The following is a 21,327-nucleotide window of genomic DNA, read 5'->3' on the forward strand; positions in this document are numbered from 1 at the left end:
ATGCCATATTTCCTAAGCTAAGACAAAGGGCTGCATTTTTCAAACAGAAAGTTCTCAGGAGAGTTAGAGAACTCCTTTGCAAAACCTCCTCAGTAGGAGACTATTGTAAAGATATTACATGTGTCTGTGCTTCCAAGACCCTTTGTAAGATTGAGTCAGAGCAAACCAGAAATGCTTATCCAGCCAAAGAGAGAAGATAAAAGCAAGGTAAGGAATGAGTAGTTCCTTCAATAAGCTGGACACAATTTAGTGTGTGAAGAAAGCTGAACTGAAAGCAAGTTGATTAGTACAAGCTAAATCTGGGAACCTGAGGACTAGTGTCATTAGATCAAGAACAAGGTCCAAGAAGAAAACCCTCGAGTACAGTAGCTAGGTGAACAGAGCAGACCAGAACCAGTGGTGGGATCCCACTATACAGTGATGGAGCAGCAATGGATAGAGCTCATCACCCAGTCTTCAAGAGTCTTGGAACAGGTTAGCACAATTCTCCAAGTATGTGAGATATGATAGGAGGAAAGCAAGAAAGGTGGGTGAGGAGACCTTACAAGTTTGATGGCCAACTGCAGCTGGATCACCTTAGTGGAGTGTGAAATGAGCTCAGGTAAGGGGAGGAAAACAATGGATACACTTCAAAGGTGCAGAGCTATCAGAGCTATATCAAGTTTCCAACATCACACAAGAGGGCAGTTTTTGTTGTTGTTGCTAAGTGGACAGTATGAAAAGAAAAATACTAAAAATTCAGTTGTTTTTTACCTGTTCATACTAGTTAATTGCAATAGCTACTACTGAAATGTTAATATATTAGACAGTAGTTAACTTTTCTAGGTTATACACTACACCAAACTTTGGCAAAATTCATTACTGTCAAGCTGTATGTATCAACATTTTGTAGTGGCCATTGTACACACTGTCAGCATCTGAGAGGCAAAGGAAAGAGTGAGGCTTAATCTTACACTACAGCTAACAAAGGTCATACCAGTTGTAGGTTCCAGGTGTAGTCATGTGTCTACAGCCAGTAGGAAATACAAAGCAGATTTCCCTATAGCCATCCCAGATTGTCTTACCACAACTCACAGACTCCTACACAAGCAAAGAGAGCAAGTGGACAGAGTCCCTTGCATCCACACTGCAAGTGGACCACTTCAGACAGCACCCAGGTGCACAGTTTCAACCTTGGTTCCACCAGGAGGAAAGATGTTTTTCATATGTCACACTGGTGTATTGAAGTGCAAAACTCCCAAGTGTAGACACGAGGCAAATCTGTACCTGAAAACAACCTCATTAGAACACAAAATCACTAATGTAGATGCACCTGTTCCAAGTTCAGGAAGATTAGTGAGGTTGAGCTCAGAAGACAACAGAAATTTTGGGTTCTCCTCTGAAAAAGATTTTTGTATTTTACTGATTTTGTTTTCTCTATATGACAAATGTGAAACCTCTTTTCTTTAAGCACCTTGGTTTAGGATTCAAGAATTCCTTGTATTGGATTTATAGATATTGTTCTGGTTATTGTTATTAAGTAATTGTGAGATATTTCCCCACAGCCACGCATGGAAAATCATATCATCAATTGTTGGGTCACCCTGGGCTACTGTTAGCCAACTTCTTCCCATTGAAGCAAGCATAATTTGGAAGAACTCTTTGATTATGTTTGTGGAAAAAATCGTTGTGACATTTGTTGTATTCTGCCAATGTTACTAATGATACCAAACCTAACACTTTGTTGTAGGATAAATAATGTACAATTTGTTGGTTGATATTTATGTGGAGTTTTTTCCGTATCATTTAAGACCACTGTTGCACTTACAATATATTATTCAGTGTTTTTAATTATATTTGTTAGGACCTGGATAAATGACCATGGGTTCTTGGAAAATAAATATTTTAAATGCAAAATTGTATTATGTAATTAATATGGAGTTTATTTTTCATGGGAAAAAATGATAAAAAGCTGAATCATGGTTTCTTATCTGTCAACAAAGATAGCTCAAACTTTGAAATGTTTCATAATTAACTATTTCAAGATGATTCCTTTCAAAATATTCTATATAGGTATTTAATTATACTTTTGCCCAAATATTTTGCAATTTAACCAGCATGGTTTGTTTTGCACAGTTAAACCTGAAGATAGAATCTCTGCTGATGTAAATGTCAGACCCTTAATAAGTGAATGCATCACCAAGTCTCCAGCCAACCTTCCCTTTCACTGTCTGGGATTTCAAAAACAGGCTACTTGAATTAGCCCTTTAAATTCTTACCTAGCAGTCTGGTAGTGTACAGATTTTAAGTCCTTGGTGTTCAATAGTTTTTAGCAATGTAATTCCTAATGTTTTAATTTTTTGCTATCTTTTCTTTCCAATTGTTTCTTCTGATAGCTTAATTCTGAATTATCAGTGCATGCTGAGCTACAGGCAATCTTAAATGTGCAATATTTCAGTAAAGAGAAATGAACCACGTTAGAGGTTCTGCCATAAAATAGAAAGGGTTACAAAAATAATAATAACTTTCTTTATAAAGGGCAATGTACAGTACCAAAGATCTGAAATGTTGTCAAAAAACAAAAAGCTTAGTTGTCATTGTTAGGCCTGAACGTGCAAGTGCTAATTACCTGCTGCCTTCAGCTGAGAGTACATAATAGCAGTTGATAGGCACTTGGCATCTTGCAAGATCCTAGTTCCCTAGGCACACAGAACTTGAAAGGGAGCAGCATTTGGCAAATTGAAAGTATCAGCCTCTGGAAGTATAATTTCCATCTTAGCCTGGTTTCATTTGTCAAAGAGAACTTCTCCCTTACTTGTGCCCATGCAGACCTGCACATCCATGCCAAACCCTTATAGATCCATATAGCTTGACATAAGTAAAGATACTGCAAATTTGGTTGCAGTAAAGTTGGAGAAGAGATGAAGTAAAGATTAGGTTTTCAATCTTTAAACACAATTCTACTGCAGGCAGTGGTTACTTATTCAAGTAGAGCACACAGCTCCATGAAGGGCTAGGGGGAGGGTATGATTCCTTCTGGAGAGGCAAATTATTATAAGAATGTACTACTGTGAAAAGGTCATTTCTCCGTGGTTTTTACTAATGTTTGTATGTGGATGTTTTAATTTTTATTTCTTCCTTCTATGTCCTCCTTGTCTATGTTGTGTCTCATGACTGTTCTGGATTGTCACTTGCGGTAGGTTTATTTCACTATTTGGACGCACCTAGTCTAAAGCTCTGATACATATAGTCTTCTGACAGCGCTGGCTCCTCAGCTGAGATTTATATGTAGTAGCTTTGGTACACACATCAAGAAGCTGAACCAAACTGATTGGGTATTTTCTTGGTGGGGGGGAGGATAGCAGAGGTATAGAGAAAAGAGGTTGTCATTTTTTCTTTAGTTAAAATATTAAATCAAACTGTACTAGAAAGCTCAAGTTTAAAATTGATAGGCACCTAAAAATAACTTGCTAGTGTTATTTTCTTCTTGTATAAATGTCATCATATCAAAAGTAGACAAAAGCAGTATGTATTTTTACTGTCTTTTTCTTAGTGTCACTAAAATTATTGGTACTTCATGAAACTTATTGTATGCTCTCCTATCATCTCAGTACAGTGCACATGCTTTAAGTTCTTTATACACCATGTAAATGCTTTAAGTGGTCTTACTGCAGATTTCTGTTGGTGCATCTGAGTGACCACTATCGCTAGTGTTTTTATGAGATCTTCTCTTCACAATTTTTATCTTTGTAACTTTCCAGTCTCTTCCATGCCTCCAGTAGGGCTGCCACTACTTTTTCCCTTAGGAAAAAAAAAAAAAAGGCCCCAAACATCCAGCTCTAGACACTATTCTTGCTGCTGAATTATTGGGTCTGAATTTAATGCACTGATACAGCAAAATTCTTGCTTAAGCTCAGCCTCTGCTGAGGAAAGGAATAGACGTAATCATTTCAGTCATGAACAGCAACACTGAAAAATTAGTAAAATTTATCCCTATTGCTTGGAGAATAATTGCTGTGGTTGGCTGTACCTTTTATTAGGTCACAAAGCATTTGTAGAGAAGGAGATTTAATATCTCAGTCATTCTTCATTGCATCAAGGTGAAACACTGTCACTAGTGAAAGATTTTTGTTTTACAATGGATGTGTCTGTTAGGCGAAAGAGGAGACTTCATATCAGGTATATGTACTATACCCTGGAACCTATAAAGTATGTTCTTGACTGTGCTGCTGACTTACTGTGGCCTTCAGTCTATCACTGATTTCTCTGTATGCTTTTTTTTCCTCTATGTAGGCCTTCCTTTCCACTGGGGTTATGTACTGACTTCATCATAACTTCATCTGTTTAATTTTCGTGTATTAATAGCAGTGAAATTATGGGGCATTATAAAGTAATATGATAGTGAGTGCTGCAATTTCACTCAACCAAACTTCAGCATGTAATGATTTTCTTTGACTACTTCACCTTTTGATTTTAGCTGTTGATCAGTAAACACCCTTCCCCTCGTAGAAAGAAAATACTGAAGGGAAAAGCTTTTTAATGTTAGGTGCTCTCAGAAACATTTCAAAGTAGTGTGTTGACCTGTGAACAGCCAGTGAAGAAGATACCAAAAGTGAAGTTGGGGAAAATCTGAAACAAATTCCAGAGAGCCTGGATTTCATTTGAGGGAACCCAAGCCTTTATTGCCAGATATAATCCAATGGGATCTTCTTGGGGGACAGCAATTCCATTGCTGGTCTTTTCTTCTGCAATGTTTGCTTGTGTGTTTATTTGTTTTCCCTGTTGAATGCCTAGAGAATAGTCAGTGTATTTATTCCATGGTGCTGTCTGCCGGTCTCATCAAGCCAATTCCCATTCAATTCCCATTTGTTGGCATCTTCAGCCCATGCTGACATTAATGTTCACCATGGTTTATCCATGATGCAATGAAGTATCTCCTATTCACACTCAGAAAGACAATATGTGCTTCAGACCCAGTACAGCGCAGAAAACTAGTCAAAAATAAAGTGAACAAGTCATTCTTCGAAAACAAGAACAATAACTATACTGTAATAGTCAAAATGGGTTGATTGAGCCCCATTTGTGTATTAATTCAACCTCAGGCTTGAGCAATCATCCTGCTTTTTTTTTTTTTTTCAACACCTGTCTCAGAAACCAACTGTGCAGGATGCATAAAACTTCCTGAAAAATGTGAAAGCAGAATGTTTATGAAGATACAGTGCTATATATGAGTGTTTGTGTTCTGCAGGGTTTTCTGCAATACTCTTATTTAGCTCAGATTTATATTAGACTTCAGAACCTGGAAATTATGAAAGCAACAGCTGTGAGCCACAAGTCTGGGCTTATTTGCATTCCTATCTCTTCTTCTCAGCCATTCCCAACAAGACATAGAAGCTTGCTTTGCCTGCTTCCTTAGTTTCTTTTTCCTCCTTTTTGTCCGGTAAAATAATTAATTACTTTTATTGTAACCTATTGTAATGTTAGAATGATATGAAGATATGGATCCTACTCATTTTCTTATATGTCTTGTTTTCTATACTGAAGGTCTTGCTACTGGAAGCTTCCATAGTTAAGATGTTTTTTTTCTTGCATTCTCTTGATTAACAGACCAGGTTTTGAACTCTTTATTCAAGACCAGAGTCTGCAGGTTTCTAATGAATGGTGTCTAGGGAGTATGCAATTATTCTGTAAATTAAGTGATTTGAATCACACATTTACCTGTATCTACTGATTATATGGAGAGCTAAACTCTTACACTAAGTGCCTGAAGTTAGCAGAAGTGAATAACCTACAAAAGGAACAGCAGTTCATATCAATAATGTGTATATTTCAAAACCTACTGGAGTTTTAATTCCTTTAAGCAAAGGAATTTATTGTTTACAAACAAAATAGTGGATAATAGGTATAAATAGCAGAATAACCTTAAAGCATGAGAATATCTTGGGTCTTGACAAGGTACTGTTGAGAGGATGGTCAAAGATTATCTCTTTTTATGCAAATAAGCCAAAAGGACAGTTCTTTGCCAGCTTTTTCTTCTGTATGTCAATGTTGCACCCAATAAATCATGTCTGGCTATATTTAGATTAATTTTCACTGTTAAATAGATGTAGCACTAATTATATAGTATGACAAATTTCTCAAACAGAAATAAATTTAGTACTCGGAGTGGTCCTCCCATGCCCAGGATCCAGCTCTATCCCAAAGCATGTTTCCATCTGGCCCTTTGCCATTCATTTGGGGAGGATGAAGAACAATTGATTGAGCAGCATGCACTGGCCAAGCAGCCTAAATCTGCCTCCTACTCACAGCCTGCTGCTTAGCACAACGAACCACTGCCATATGGGAAGTGGGGGCAGAGCATGCTAGCGTACTTTCAAAAACGCTTGCTTCTTTTTGTTCATGCACATGGGCCCTGTGTTCAAAGCACAGCCCTGACCCACCGGGTGAACTTCCAAAATAGGCCCCCAGGTTGAGATTGACTGCATCTCTTTTCAGCAAATAAACACTGTCTACAAGAAAAAAAAATGATTTGGGGACTTAGTTCCAACTTTTTGCTGTGTTCCTCCATTGAACCAAAAGTAGTAAGTATTTCAGTACCCCAACAATTCAGGGAGCTCTTAAGCTGAATGTGATGGCCTTGTGTCATCAAGCTCCTAAAGAAAGAAAGCCTTTGAATAATCCAACAGACCATTTAAAACCTGGATAACAAGCAAGGAAGTAATGTCAAGGCATCGCATGCTGGACACAGCAGGGCTGTGCTCATTCTGTGCATTGGTGTGGCCCACTGCTGATGTGTGAGGCGAACAGTCTTACAGCAGTAATGGCAAAGTAGATTTCACAGTGACCAAAGCCTGGCTCAGCTACTGGAAACCCATGCACAACATGCTCTTTAAATTAATTCATGGAGAGAAGGCAGATGCTGAAAGAATGAAATGTTGTCTTTCCTTCTGAGGGACTCTGATAGAGAATGTGTTGCAATTGCAGGCTTTTCTGTTTTGTGATAGGGAATCAGCCAGGAATTTTTAAAGGCTTTTCTTTTTCCCCAGGATAAAAATTGGCCACATCAGAATTGTGGTCTACTCAAATGTGAAAATTGATAAGACGTGCACCACCATTAGTGGAAACGCAGCCATTCCTAGGTGCGGACATCAATAGGAGGAAAAATTGCCTTTCTGATAAATTTGTTGTTGGACATGGCACAGAACATTCTCGCTACAAAATAATATTGTTTTCTTCCATTCAACTCAGCAGGCATTGCACAAGCCTGAGGGCTGGGCATCACTCACATGTTAAGAAAAATCCTCCGCCCCACATGAACAAGAAGACTTATTGATAGGACAGATGTAGAAAGAACTCAGACTGCAGCATGCACTGTGCCACAAATAACCTTACAGCAGTCATAGTTATGCTTTCAATCTAACACGTCTCCTGGCTTATTGGTAACTTGCTTCCTTAAAAGTGATGCCACAGGTCACCCCTCAAATATAAGCAACCCTAAAACACTGCTAATGAAAGTGTTTCCATACACACAACAGTAAAACACGTTGTTTCTGCTTGCTGTCCTCAATAGATTGTGAAGTAGGCATTAACGATACACAAAGATAACTGAGAGCAGAATCAAAAAGCAAAATACACCTTCTTGGTGTATACACCTTCTTCGTGTCCTCACAGTGACTCAGATGGAATTGTGGCCTCTGCTTTGCTGTACAGAGGGCAAGAAAATACACTGTTGGGAGGGAGTAAATAAAAGAATACATAAAGCTTTTTAAATTCCCAAAGATATCTTGTGGTTTGTGGTGAATAGCAGTGACAGGGCACGTGGCCGTTGGTGGAACTGAGCTGGAAGCAAGGGATGTTCAAAGAATCAGAAGGGCAGTGTCACCATCAAGAGGCTTCTCTTGAGTGCTGGAGTGGAGCGGGGAGGAAGCCCAGGAATTGCAAAAACCCACTGCAGGGTGTGGAGTCTGTAGAATTGTGATCAAAAGCAGTGCTTTGTTTTGTTCTTTCTAGTTTTTATGCAAAAGATGAAACTACAAAAAATTGAAAACAAAGCATTTTCTTTAACAACCCAGAAGAAAAGAGGAGACTGTAAAACCACCCTTAATTATGTGATGGAAGTGAAGAAAGAGCCAGCAGATTGAACTGTGGATCTCAGATTGCTGTAATTTAGCCCTATTTGTTGTAGGAACCACTGCAGAGTAGATGAGCTTGGGAACAATTGACTAAGCATGGCACAGAAACGAAAATCCTAATGGCATATGTAAATTTATGTCTGTACCCCTGGTTCAAACTAGTTACAGATTTCATTCAAATATGGATTAAATCAGAGGGTGCTCAAAGAATTCATTTTGTCTTCCAGCTCTAAGAAAACATATCATATATTGAATGGCTCTGGCACAGTCCTTGGCACAACGTAACTTTTCCCACTTGCTGATTTCATTAGATGTGAAAGTGTCACCTCGCGATGAATCAACACTTTTTTTGTACATTCCTACTTACCTGTAAATATGCATTTTTTAGAGACTTACACACATGTAAGAGGATGTAGATCTTTCCTTGCTGTTTATTTCTGCATACATTCACCTGAGCAAATTTCACATTCATCCCAACTTAGAAAAAAAATCTGTTTATCAGCATGATGTTATAATAGATTTTTGTGATGTGTATTTCACACACACATGCACAAAATGCATTAAAATGTCATGGAATTAAAAGAAATAGTAGGAAAAGTAAGACTTATATTACTCTGCATTGAAATCCAGGCTTTCTGATCACTGTCATGTCAGATGAAAAGGCTTGAGGAGAAAGTTGGCTTATAATTAAAAACATTTTACTGATTCCAAAACCAATAAAATATAGCTGCTTATTTTAATTGGTTGTAGCAATACAACAATAAGATTCAATATAGTGTGATATAATGTATTATAAATTGTGGGTTGCAGTACGATTCCATTAAATATTGATCTTTCAGAAAATCTCAATATAAAATGAAAATCCCTGGGGGGTATTTCAAGTCCTTTGAAGCAATCCAATTCTTCTTCCTCTTTGGAACACAGCAGTTGCATCACACATGAGAAACTTCTGTGCTTCCTTTGACTCAGCTTCTTCTTGAAGCATTGGCCTTTGGTTTGAAAGCAAATTCCTCTCCTGAAGGTAAAAACTATTATATACTGATTTCTTTAGAAATAACCATTTGTTATTTCTTCCCTCCCCTGACTCCAAAACCTTGGCCAAATCTGAACACCATCTTATTCTTAGTGTTTCTTAGTTCTTCAATGTATCTGAGTCAAGGTCAAGAACAATATAGCCACTCAGCTGATGTGAGTAATATGAAACATTTTCCATCTCTCCTGGGAAATAGCTTTCACCTTCCAATAGGACTTTGATAACCTATGGAGAAGAGTTTCCCAGTCATGCAATGTTTTGTGCCTGCACTTCAGAACTCACTTGCAAGAAGGATGTTAACTTCCCATTGTAATTTCTAGAGACATAGTTAAAAAAAAAAATCCCTCTGAGATACCCACAGCTCTGGCACATCTCCCAGTTTGATCAGCTATGCAGAAGAGTATATAGTTTTTCTAGAGAGCGTATGGGAGAGCGTATGTAATTTTTGCCTTGATGCAATAGTTACAGATGCCTTGTAGCTGGAAATTAACACAGAAGTTTCTCTTTGCATTCTCCATTTTATTCTTGAGGAATGGCTTCAGGATTGTTCTGCTCAAACAAAATCCAGGTCAAAAGTAGATGTAATAGCAGAAAGGCCAGTACTTATCCCAGAAACAGTGATATACTGGAGCTGTTTATCACTCTTTTATCATGGAGTCCTCTGCTAGGGCAATACTGTGATGATTCAGAGCAGTGGGTCCTGGAGTTAACATCCTACTCTGAGTTATTGCTTCCTGTTGTCTCCAGGCTCAGATCAATGTGGTTGTTTCGGTTTGACTGAGTCACATCTTTTTTTCTGTGTGTGTGTGATCACAGAATCTCAGCCTTATTTTTATCACCAGTGAAAGCAAGATGCTTGGTATAATCACGCCATTCCATATCCTGAAAGTCCAGTGTATGGTCCTGAAGGGACTGTGTCCCAGACTGGCTTTGTTCCAACATTATCCTCTTGCCGTAGAACCTGCTAGGTTTTAAGTGCCATCTTTGTTGTTGTGTTAACAAAAATGTTGTTGTGCCACAGCCAGGGAACTCACTAGCAGCTCAGCAATTAAAATATCTCAAAATAACATTAATATCAGGCAGTTCAGCCCTTCCAAACAGAATTGGCTTAGTTCAGAAGTATTACTTTTCCAGCATTACAGGTGATTCTCATCCACTGTCAACCTTTCTCACTGACCTCATGCTGGTACGCTGTAATTTATGTTCCTAGTAAAGAGTCCATCACTCACTAACATTCAGGTATTTAACTGTAACCCAGCTCCTCAGCTTGCATAAATCAATGTTGTTGCATTGATTTCAGTTGAGCTATGCCAGCTGAATTTCTTTTTTTTTCAAAAAGTAGAAAAATAATTACTTAATACTGTACAGTTTTCAGTCTGACCTTTTGAATTTTAGATCCGGTTTCTGAAAAATAACATTTTCTACTTCAGAGATCAATCTTTCCTCTTACCACACCCACACAACTGTTGCATAGCCCCCACAGCTTTCATGGCTGAGTGAGAATGTTAATGCTTTTCTGCATTTTTTTTTCTCACAAGCCACCATCAGCTGTGGGTATTGCTACTTTCCAGCCTCGCTGTCTCTTCAGATAAAGAGCTCCAGCTGCAACCTATTGTGTCTAAATGCTGTAGATTTCTTCAGACTGCCACACATTGTGAAAAAAAAAAAAAAAAAGAACAAAATAAAACAGAGCAAATCTTATTCTTGCACTTAATAGTCTGTCTGTGCAAGCAGAAGCTCCATATTGAAGGTAGTTTTATATCACTCACACTGTAGTGTGCAAATCACAATTCTAGATGAATGCTCTCAGTATTGATTCTTTGTCTTTCACAATCTAAACTTTATTTTCACATTTTCCACAATTTTTCACTATTTTCCTCATCACTTTTGCCCGTTTTCAGTTCTTACATAGCAAAGAATCTGCTTGAATAAGAACTACATAGTTAAGTACAGTTTTTACGGTTTAATAATGGCATAAATTCGCTTTTTCACTGTGCAGATGCTTCTGCTTTCTGGTACAGCAAAAATAATGGCATCACTTAGTATTTTCATTATGTATAAAAACTAAGATAACTGCTGCATCCTTTAAAAATAGCAGGTTTTATATAATAGGCAAAACTGTATGGAGTTCTGTATTTCTTATGTTTGTATTTCTTTCCAAGCAAAGCAGAATCAGTTTTCAATCAATTTGGTTCAGCTAAGCTTTACAGCAAGAATGAACAAAAATGAAATTGGTCTCGGGAGGGAGGGAAAAGGAGAAACATGCACTTGCTAATGGCATGGTGATACCTTTGCTTCCATATTCATTCTAAATAAACATGAGAAATGTTTGGCATATGATTGTAGGAAGAACACATCCACAACACATGCTCTTTATCATAGCAATCCTACAGAAGTGTGTTGCCAATTGCAAACAATTCACAGCATGCACAACTAGGTTTCACATTGCCAAGATATCCTTAACTTGAGTGAATGCGTGACTTTGCATATTTAATAGCATGTTTGCCTCCTTGTGCCTCTTTAAGAGACAGTGTGAGCCCAGAAGAATTCCTTGATATCAAGTTGATATTTTCTTTCTACTTTCAGGTTTTATAACAGTTGTTGCTTGTAATATTTCAAGAAGCTTTCTTCCTACTTCCATTGCTTGCTTGCTGGTTTATAACATTTTGAGCAACTTAAATAGTATAAATATATACGAAAACTGCATACTTGGATTTCTGCTGTCATGCTTGCTTTTAATGGCTTCAAAATAGATTTGAGGACAGTGTCTGTTTTAAACCAGTGTTTAAGAGTTAGCCTTATATATTAATTTTACATTACTTCTTTCTAGGCTCTTAAGGATGATGATGCTGAGACTGGGCTGACTGATGGAGAAGAGAAAGAAGAACCCAAAGAAGTGGAGAAACTAGGGAAAATCCAATATTCTTTGGATTATGACTTCCAGAACAATCAGGTTTGAAACAACCAACCTGTAACATTTCAATTCTCTGTGGGCAAGGGAAAATGAAGTTATACATGTAGATATGGTAAATATAGCTTGCACTGAATAAAGGGAGAAAGCAAGACCGAAGATTCATGACATAAATATTACTAAATAGGGGTTCAATGTACTCTAAATTTATACCTTTAATCAAACTTGAAGACAGTTTTATCTAATTGTTAATAACATATTAAAGTGTCACCAATCAATGTCAAGCTACATGATCCTACAGCATCTACATGTAAACAATAAAAGATAGCTTCTGCCTCTGCATATTTAAAACACAAGCAAAAAGATGGGGGGCAGGGGGGAAAGAGAGACATAAAAGTAAGTTGATTCATCAGTGGGTCTTTTAGCAAGTTTGTAAGATTACCAGAAGTAGCTTTCTTTCACTGCATCTTGTCATCTTTGCCTTATTAACTAGCAATCTCAAATTCTGCTGCTCTCCATGAAGTACAGCTATTTGCTAAAGACAATTTAGTTTGGAACTAAAATCCAGATGAAAAGTTCTGTCCTCCAAAGAATAGGACAGTTGGACAGGAAGAATCTCCAGCCAAGGACAGATATTACTTTCATGCCATACTCTGAAGATATTAAGACCAAACTTTGGCTTACTTCCCCGAATTTTCAGTAGCAACAGATACCATAATGTGATTAGGATATACAACTGACCCATTCAACCAACTCATAGACAGACATTAAAGCTCATTGTGCTTAACTTCGGACCAAAGCACACCAATACATCTTACTTATTCACTTCTACTCCATGTCTTTCAGTGAACTTGAAAATACACAGCCTGTATTTCATTTTTTGACAACTTCAGTCAAAAAACACATCATTCTTCTCTGTTTAGTGAAAAAAAAAATGCTGAACTTAAATCCTTATTAATTCTTCATCTGAACTGACTTCCACACATACTTGTGATTTATTTCCACATTCAGATTCTTTATTTCATGCTGTTCATGGATTGCAGTGCACTTACATGTTACAACAGAAAGAAAATAAGAGAAATTAAGAAAAAAATTGCTATCAGTAGCAGGATATTTGCACAAAGCTATTATAATATTTCCCCCATCTTCTGACTACCAGTATTTGTTTTTCAACACAAGAGAGAAAAAGAGTTTGAAGCTTTTCAAGAACCTGTAGTTAAAGGAGCTTTCCCTTGACTCCCAAAGAAAATTCTCTGGCCATGCACTGGGGCAAACTGATCCCCCTTGAAATCACTATGAAATCAGCGTGAAACTTTAGACCCTTCAAAAGCAGAAGATCTGAAGAGGGGAGGAAGAGAAAGTTGCAATTGTGTTCTGACAAAGTGATTTCAGTTTCTTCAGAATATGAAAAAGAACTTTATTTTTAAAGGAAATTTTGAGATTTTGAGAACTATATTTTACAAAATGATATAGGAAGGGAAAGCAACAAATCTTTAAAGTGTATAGTATTTAATTAATATAGTAAATTCTTTGAGTTATGGATTCCTATTTTATTTTGCTGCTCTAAAATGCATTTCAATTTGGAATTTGTCTGAGAATAGATTATATGAAAGAGTAGAAGAGGGGATTTAGGTCGGTAGACTATGGTATAGTTTTGGTATTGCTTGAAACTGCAAACCAAAATTGTGGTTATTAACGTATTGCACAGGGTTAAGACTGAAGACAAGATAACCAAATTACTCTCTAGCGTGATGCTTCAGTTTTACAGAGACAATTTTTAAAGGAGAATTAATTAATTAATTAATTAATTGAATTGTGTTTCCAGTTTGTTAATTAGACGGAATAGATTTGTTTTTCACTCTCTGATGTGAGACTTGATGTAGATTCTGAGCCTATTCTTGTATTTATAAAATACTATGCATCTAGAATAAGAACAAGAGAGAAGAGAAAAAGTGTTTCATATAGCTAAAGGAAAATGCTTCATGGAGTTTAAGAGGCCCATAAGTAGGAAAACATGCAGGCCATACGGAGAAATTGGAAAAAGATAGTCCAACTCTGAGAAGACTTTCAGAAGGCAGGAGTTTCTTTCCTAGATTGACTATAGTGTTCTGTATTCTGTTTGTTAGAGCTTCTGATTCCAATTTTAAACAATTCATCCATGAGAGGAGACAATACATTATGACTGAAGCACTGATTTAGAAGAAAGTATTTTCAGATTTTTTTTCCCAGTTTTTAATCACTTGTCTCCGGATTGACCTTGAAGACTCATTTGAATGTTTAGCTTAATTTCATGCCTATTAAATCAGAATTAAAAGTATTTTCTTTCTCTTAACTCCATTATGCTGATGCAGCCTAATATAGGCTGGGATGTCTAGAAAACATAACATAACATAACATATGACTTCATTTGTAACACTAAAAAATGACCATGGCATTTACAAGTTTCAAATGTGCTGCAGTCCTATTTTAAAAGTATGTAAAAGATTTAAGAAACTAACTTTTCTGTCTTACAGTGAGATTAAGAATTGTTATTAGGACTTAGTTACCAGATGTCAGTTTTCATGGTGGGTGTTGTTGTTGTGTTTGTTTGTTTGTTTGTTTTTAATATGGTGTCCTTAGACTACTGCCTAAACCAATCCACATACATATCAAGAGAAATTAAAAATAAGAAAGACTGCAAGACCCATTTGTTTTCAATAAAGCTCTACCTGAGGACTTGTGTTTGATATATCACCTTTTTGTGTTTTGGAGGGGGGGGAAGGTTATGTGTTGGGGATTTAGAATACAAATTTTGTAGTCAAAATTAGACATTCTTGATTGTTTAATAATGTGATTTCTATTCATGGTGCGCAGCATAGAAAAATAATGCACAAGAGGCGATGGCAATTGAAAGTTATTTGATTGCAGTCTTTAAAAAGATGAAGTCTGTATTTAGCTGTAATCAGCTGCCCTTTGAAAACCTCTTTTCTGCTTAAACACAGCCTTTGTACCGTCTGCATCTGCCATAATTGGTTTTCAAAAGTCTATAGTGTTGCTTCGCTTGCCTTCCTTGAAGGTCGAGGGGAATAGTTTTTCATAGACCAGAAATAGAGTGTGCATGTGTACTTGTCTGTTACAGTTTTTCATTTATAAATATCTGTTTGAAATTTCATTTTGCTGTTTTTCTGTCTTTTCAGCTTCTGGTTGGGATTATTCAAGCAGCTGAGCTGCCTGCATTAGATATGGGTGGTACATCTGATCCCTATGTGAAAGTGTTCCTGCTGCCTGATAAGAAGAAGAAATATGAGACAAAAGTCCACAGAAAGACCCTCAACCCTGTTTTCAATGAGCAATTTACATTCAAGGTATTTTCTTGATAATTATTGAAACTCTTTATTTAGCCACTATGCATCTCATGCTCGACTACGAAGTTAAACATCTTAGTTAACTGGTAACTGTGACATAGTGATTTTTCATGTTGTAGAAACCTCTAATATTCAGTCTTATGATGAAAATGGTATAGCTCAGGGGCAGACCTGTGTAGTGTAAAAGGCATGGTTTGATTTTAGGCATTTCAGTTATCCTGATTTGTGACAATCTGATCCATATTTTCTGGCTAGATAAAACTTACAAGAAGGTAGGAAAACTGAAATTTTGACAACTGTCAGGTGAATTTCACTGAACCAGCATTTTCTTTAAATTTCTTTGTAGTCTGATCTATGAATTTCAGTATACCATTTTTTTTTGCCTCAGAAATAGATAAAAACTCGGGGAAGGTAAATGGATGAAGGACAGTATGGCAGATTAATCTTGCTAGTCTATCATAGTAATCCTTTACCATGCTACTTTATATATGAACGGAAATCATGTCTCAGGTTAATAATATACATATTAAATAAATGTAGCTATACCTTACATTGTAAAGTTTAAGTTGTTCCAACGTTATATCTCAATAGTATATTTCTAAAACTGTAGCCATACCTAAACCCCAGTTAAGTAAAATAAAAGTACACTATTCAGCATGTTTCAAAGGGCTTCTCCTAATATACATTCTTTTGCTGTTACTTTAGGCCTTTTTTTCTATGCCCAATCTTATAAAGACAGCTACAGATTGAAAACAGGAACAGTGAGAGATTCAGGCTATGTAATCATTCAATGAGAAAGATATCCCTGGAGGCCAGAACTACTACTGAATATATAAGCTTATGTTTTCCCTTGAAGATGTCCATAAAAATAATCTTTTGTGGGGAGTTATTTTTTCCTGAGCTTCCCTAAGAGAGTATTTAAAAAGAAACAGTGATATAAATTACAGATTCCCGTGCAGCTCACAAAAGAAAAGCAAGAACCAATAATGCTGTCACCTAAGATGAAAACACAAAATATAAATCAGAGCATCCACTCCTGGACTATAATGTCCACTTGTTTTAAGTCACATCATAATAAGCAAATTTTACTCTACTGAAAAATGTGTGTTTTCCAAGCAAGACCTGACAGAAGTGTTTAGGTGCATCCCAATGTGGTACTGATCATCCCCTGAGTACTGTGGTCTGTACTCAAGAGAAAATTTATGGAGCATGCCAAGTACTATCATTGTTCTGGGACTACTGTGAAAGAAGACAAGTGACCATTTAATTAGTGCTGCAACTTTAATTTCCCTGGGAATTACTGACAGCATCTCACTTCCTTGGGCAGAGTCTTACTCCAGTGACCCACTTCAGGTGGGTCACAGCTTCTGCTGGCAGCCCTCCTATCCATCTCTCAAGCAGAGCTGCCCACAGGGAAACCCAGGGCTGTTTTATTACCTTCTCCTAGGACACAGCTGTGAGCTGTCTGCCTTCCTTCCAGAAAGAAAGGCTAATGTGGAAGATATGAGTAGTTTTTCTTCTGTAGTGTGTCTTGAGACCTGGACCTAATAGGTCCAAGATTAGGATCTTCTTCAGGTAGTTCCCTGCGTTAGTCCCCTTTCATTTTTATTTCCTAGACATCCATGGTGCCATTCCAGGGTTTAGGTGTTCATCAGGCTACAGCTGTCTGAACTGTATACCTGCACTGAGCTAGTGAAAGGAAACTGAGAAATCCTAGCTGGGCTATACCACTCTGGAAAAGACAAAAGTGTTTCTCCCCAGGCCCACAATGATGATTAAAATGATTCCCGATGAAAGGCTCCTGCATCTATCCCAAAGCAGAGAGAGGGTTTGTGTCTGGAAGGGTGACATGTCTGTGCCAGAAAAAGACTCTATATGTGTCTTTTAAGCAAGGTCTCATCTGCACTAAGAGGCTGAGTACCTCTGAGCACAGCAGAAAGCAGGGAGAGGGAGCAATCCTTTACAAGAGCTGGGAACATCCTTGGTTGTCCTGAATGAAGCTGTAGGCTTAGGCTGCTTTAGAGGTAATGAGTGGAGGAAGCATTGCCACTAGATCTTCTTTAAAAATAAAGCTTCACTGAGGTCAAGTTAATGATAAAAAATGAATGACAATATATGTAGTCTTTTCCTGCATTCCAAATGACCAGAATCCATTAGGCACTATAATTAACTGGAGGAGAAAGAAGCTTTAGAACATTTCTCTTCTGTTTTTGATGCTGCATAAAAATAAAAGTGAAATTATTTAGAATTTTGCCTTCCACATACATTTGTCTTCTATAGCTTTTTAGAAGCTATAAATAATTTACAGAATCAAAGTAGGCTTTGCTGTAGTATTTATTTACTTTTACTGTAATACACAACCCTGTGCTCATTGAAATTATTGTACTCAGTGATGGAAGCTGGAGCTGGCTCTCAACTTGAAAAGCTTCTTTTAAACATTATATAAAATATTATGAAAAAGAAAAACTACTCATGTCATTCTTCAGTATTTTAAAGAGCAAGCAGAAGCTAAAGAGTACCAAAGGACAACAACCCTAGGGTTTAAACAGACCAGAACATATAGCGGTTAACAAGGCCAGTGACAATGCCATGCTTTCAGTTCTCTTCTTATAGAGACAATTAATAGAGAAATGTTTGCTGAAGCCCATGGAAACCATTTATACTTGCAGAATATATTCATATTGACCAAGTGTTCAATGTAAGTCCAAACAATTCCTAATTCAGCTTTTTCCAGACAGCCACTCAAGTGTAGCTTACCTGAACTGCACATCTTCATCTGAATATTAAAAATGTGACTCATAAACATCCAAACCCACAGCGTCTGTCTGAAACACATCAGAACAGCTGGAGAATTAGTCAGAAGTTGGCCTTCTGCCACCACAATATCTAACTGTACACTGTGACTTATAGGCACCTTAGTGTCTGCAGTGTGAAAGGTATAATAATGAAAAATATGCCTTGGCAAGTAATAGGTAGTGGTACTGTAAGAGAACTATTTAGTGTCTAATTACTTTGTGTCAGATACAGTAAGGCAGTTATGTTTTTTCATCAGTCTGAGAGCTACCCATTTCTGAGTGATGACACTTGATTTATTGAGGAAAAGACACCATTGTGTGAAAAGTTCATGTATCTTCAGTGCAAATAATTGGGCTTCCTGTTTCAGTTTCATCACCCACAATATAATTTGAAGTAAAATGAGAAAAACCCGTAGAGTGATGAGTGAGCTGCCACATTGTTCTATTGAGTGCCATAGCCTGGTCTTGAAAAATACTGCATCTGGTGACTCTGAAACAAATACACCTCATAATTTTCTCTGCTTTTCAATTTACCTGAGATGACAGCTGATAAACCAAAGAAATAGATTTGCATTGTAGTGGACTGATCTTTATTGTCTGAGATACTGAGTTTGTCATTCTCTCTTATTTACAGGTGCCATACTCCGAGCTGGGTGGAAAAACTTTAGTGATGGCAGTTTATGACTTTGATCGTTTCTCCAAACATGATATCATAGGGGAATATAAGGTTGCGATGAACACGGTGGACTTCGGTCATGTGACTGAGGAGTGGAGGGACTTGCAAAGTGCAGAGAAAGAAGAGGTAAGAAAAATTGGCTGCTTCTATTTTTCAAGATACTTTTGTACTCAGTCGGAGAAACAGTCAAACTAGCAACATTTTTTTTTGCCAAGACAGTTCCCATCTGTTATCAGCATTTCTCAGACTTACTTCGCCTGATAAATTTTGATAATCATCTTTTCCAATACTCACTGAAAGGTACATTCTCCTTTGCTAATCCTATTTTCAATCTTTTTGATACTTTATGCAACATATTAAGGGAAGTTTTCATGAGTTTGACTTTTTATTGAGTTGGAGCACTTTGGATACAGAAAATTTGCATTTGAATCATAAGAATACTGTGCATTTAGGCTTTTTTATGGCGCAAATAATTCTGAATGTTTGCATCTCAAAGCATCTTATTGTGCATAAAGAAAATAGTAGCTTTTTATTAAAATAATTTACAATTTTATTGAACTTCTATGTAATAATATCCATTGATTAGAACATGGATTTGACAGATACCTTGGAAAGAATGACGTTTTTCTCAAATGTTAATCACCTTTTATTATTTTCCTCTCTGTGCCAATATCCAATACATTCATTATTTAGTGTGTGTAATGGTACATGTACACAAGATGCTTTTTGGAAATATTTCACCACTATATTTTGTATCCTGTGAGGCTGTTCATACTGGCACATCCACCTTTTTGCTTGTTATAAGACTATTTTGTGCTCAATTTTTCATTAGTTTTCCTTTTGATTGCTACGTAATATCTGCCCACTCATATTAGTCAGATTACACAGCATGCTTCAATTCTCTGGTGAGAGAAGAAGGAATCTGAGTCTCCATTCCTCGTTGTCTAATTTAGCTAATAATTTGCTCTGAATTCGAACCACAGTTTCTATAATAGAAGGGACAATCTCTGGATGAAATCTTACCGTAATACAAGTGAAAAAAAAAAAATGAATATTGGGTTGAGACTGCAAGTTGTGAAAAATAACAGCAAATGCTGAATCATCCTGCCTTCTCAGATTTGCAAAATAGTAGATTTCAATCTTGCCATTTTGAATATTTGCTTTTAAAGACTGTATTTCAGATGAATTTCTTCCACTGTGCATTGATTTGAAAGTCACTGCTACATTAGACTATTCTGCATGGAATTATTTCATTGAGGCAGCATTTGCGTGGCTCTCTTATTGCAACTGATGTCGCTAACAAGGCTTTATGGTACATTTTCCTTCCAAGTATAGAGCTAAAGATAAAAAGGCACAATTTGGAAAAGAAATCTCTACCAAGAACCAAGAGAGTTACATCTGTCAGTGGTTTGGGGAGCTGTGTTTCACAGAAAATGTCATTCATATTTCCAGATTTGACTACCTCACCACCTTTGATATTCCAGCCGCTTTGCTCAGCAGCAAAAATGCCAAACAAATTCCAGTAGATTTTATGCAATAACTAGCAAGGGACAGAAAGGGTTGGGAGAGGCCCTATCTCTATAAACCCATTACTGGCTGCCACAGCAGACCTTGAAGAATTCATGGCAGATATACCTCTGACCAAGCAGTACTCTGGCTCCAGAATTAACAAATACAGTACTGCACATGTAAAGACTAACACGATTTACATGGGGCAGATGCATAACAACAGAAACGTGTGTGTCTTGACAGTGACCATAAACATCACATGGCAGCCTGCCTTACTAATTGTAAGAAAACATGATAAAATTGAATTAAAACCCTAAGCAACTGGATTTCATCTAAAATTGTATGACAAATGAAATTCTATTACCACAAAAAAATCTTTCATAGACTATTCTACATGTTGTCATTGCATAATGAATTCATCCCTGAAAAGCACCTCTATACATAGTCTGCATTATTTGAAGAATATGATTTATTTTCTTTTTAGCCCTTACAGCATTTAGTTAGGTTTGTCTGTTCTTAAAAACCTACCACTAACTAGAATTCTGAATATGTAGACAATTAAGGATCACATACCAAAATATCCTTAATGTCTTCATTATGACCTGAAAACAAGTTTTATGCCAAAGCACATCAGTGGCAGTTGTCACTAATCACTTTGAAAGAGCCATCTAGGTGGCATCATTCAAACTGAGTATGAAAATCTTATTTTTATTTCACTTCATGTAGAATTCAGTTGTTGCACATCATAGAATATACAATTTAATTAACACTGTAATCATAGAGGGCAAAATCATTTTATGAGCTGTTACTCTTCTATTTGCTCATGAAGCTATACAGTACTTTCCATCCTTTCTTCTAAATGAGCTTGAAATTGATGGCAGAGGATGAAGGTTTAATGAACTATTTGAAGCTCTACCTCTCACAGCCCAGCCATTTGAATGCCGTCTC

At 36.9% G+C, this 21,327-nt stretch overlaps 1 protein-coding gene across 8 annotated transcripts in view; it reads left to right on the forward strand.

Annotated features, from left to right (window-relative positions):
- The window catches only part of SYT1 (synaptotagmin 1), a 357,712-nt gene that overhangs the window by 263,708 nt on the left and 72,677 nt on the right, over window positions 1-21,327 (forward strand). For 6 of the 8 annotated variants that reach the window (XM_080604950.1, XM_080604945.1, XM_080604946.1 and 3 more), the window contains 3 exons: window positions 11,975-12,097; window positions 15,232-15,399; window positions 18,829-18,996. In XM_080604950.1, the coding sequence (XP_080461076.1) occupies window positions 11,975-12,097; window positions 15,232-15,399; window positions 18,829-18,996 (459 nt within the window). The remainder of the gene's footprint in view (window positions 1-11,974; window positions 12,098-15,231; window positions 15,400-18,828; window positions 18,997-21,327) is intronic. The other 2 variants (XM_080604951.1, XM_080604952.1) reach the window with 1 other exon arrangement.

Source organism: Anser brachyrhynchus, assembly GCF_964034855.1.
Source record: "Anser brachyrhynchus genome assembly, chromosome: 1".
NCBI classification, from domain to species: domain Eukaryota; kingdom Metazoa; phylum Chordata; class Aves; order Anseriformes; family Anatidae; genus Anser; species Anser brachyrhynchus.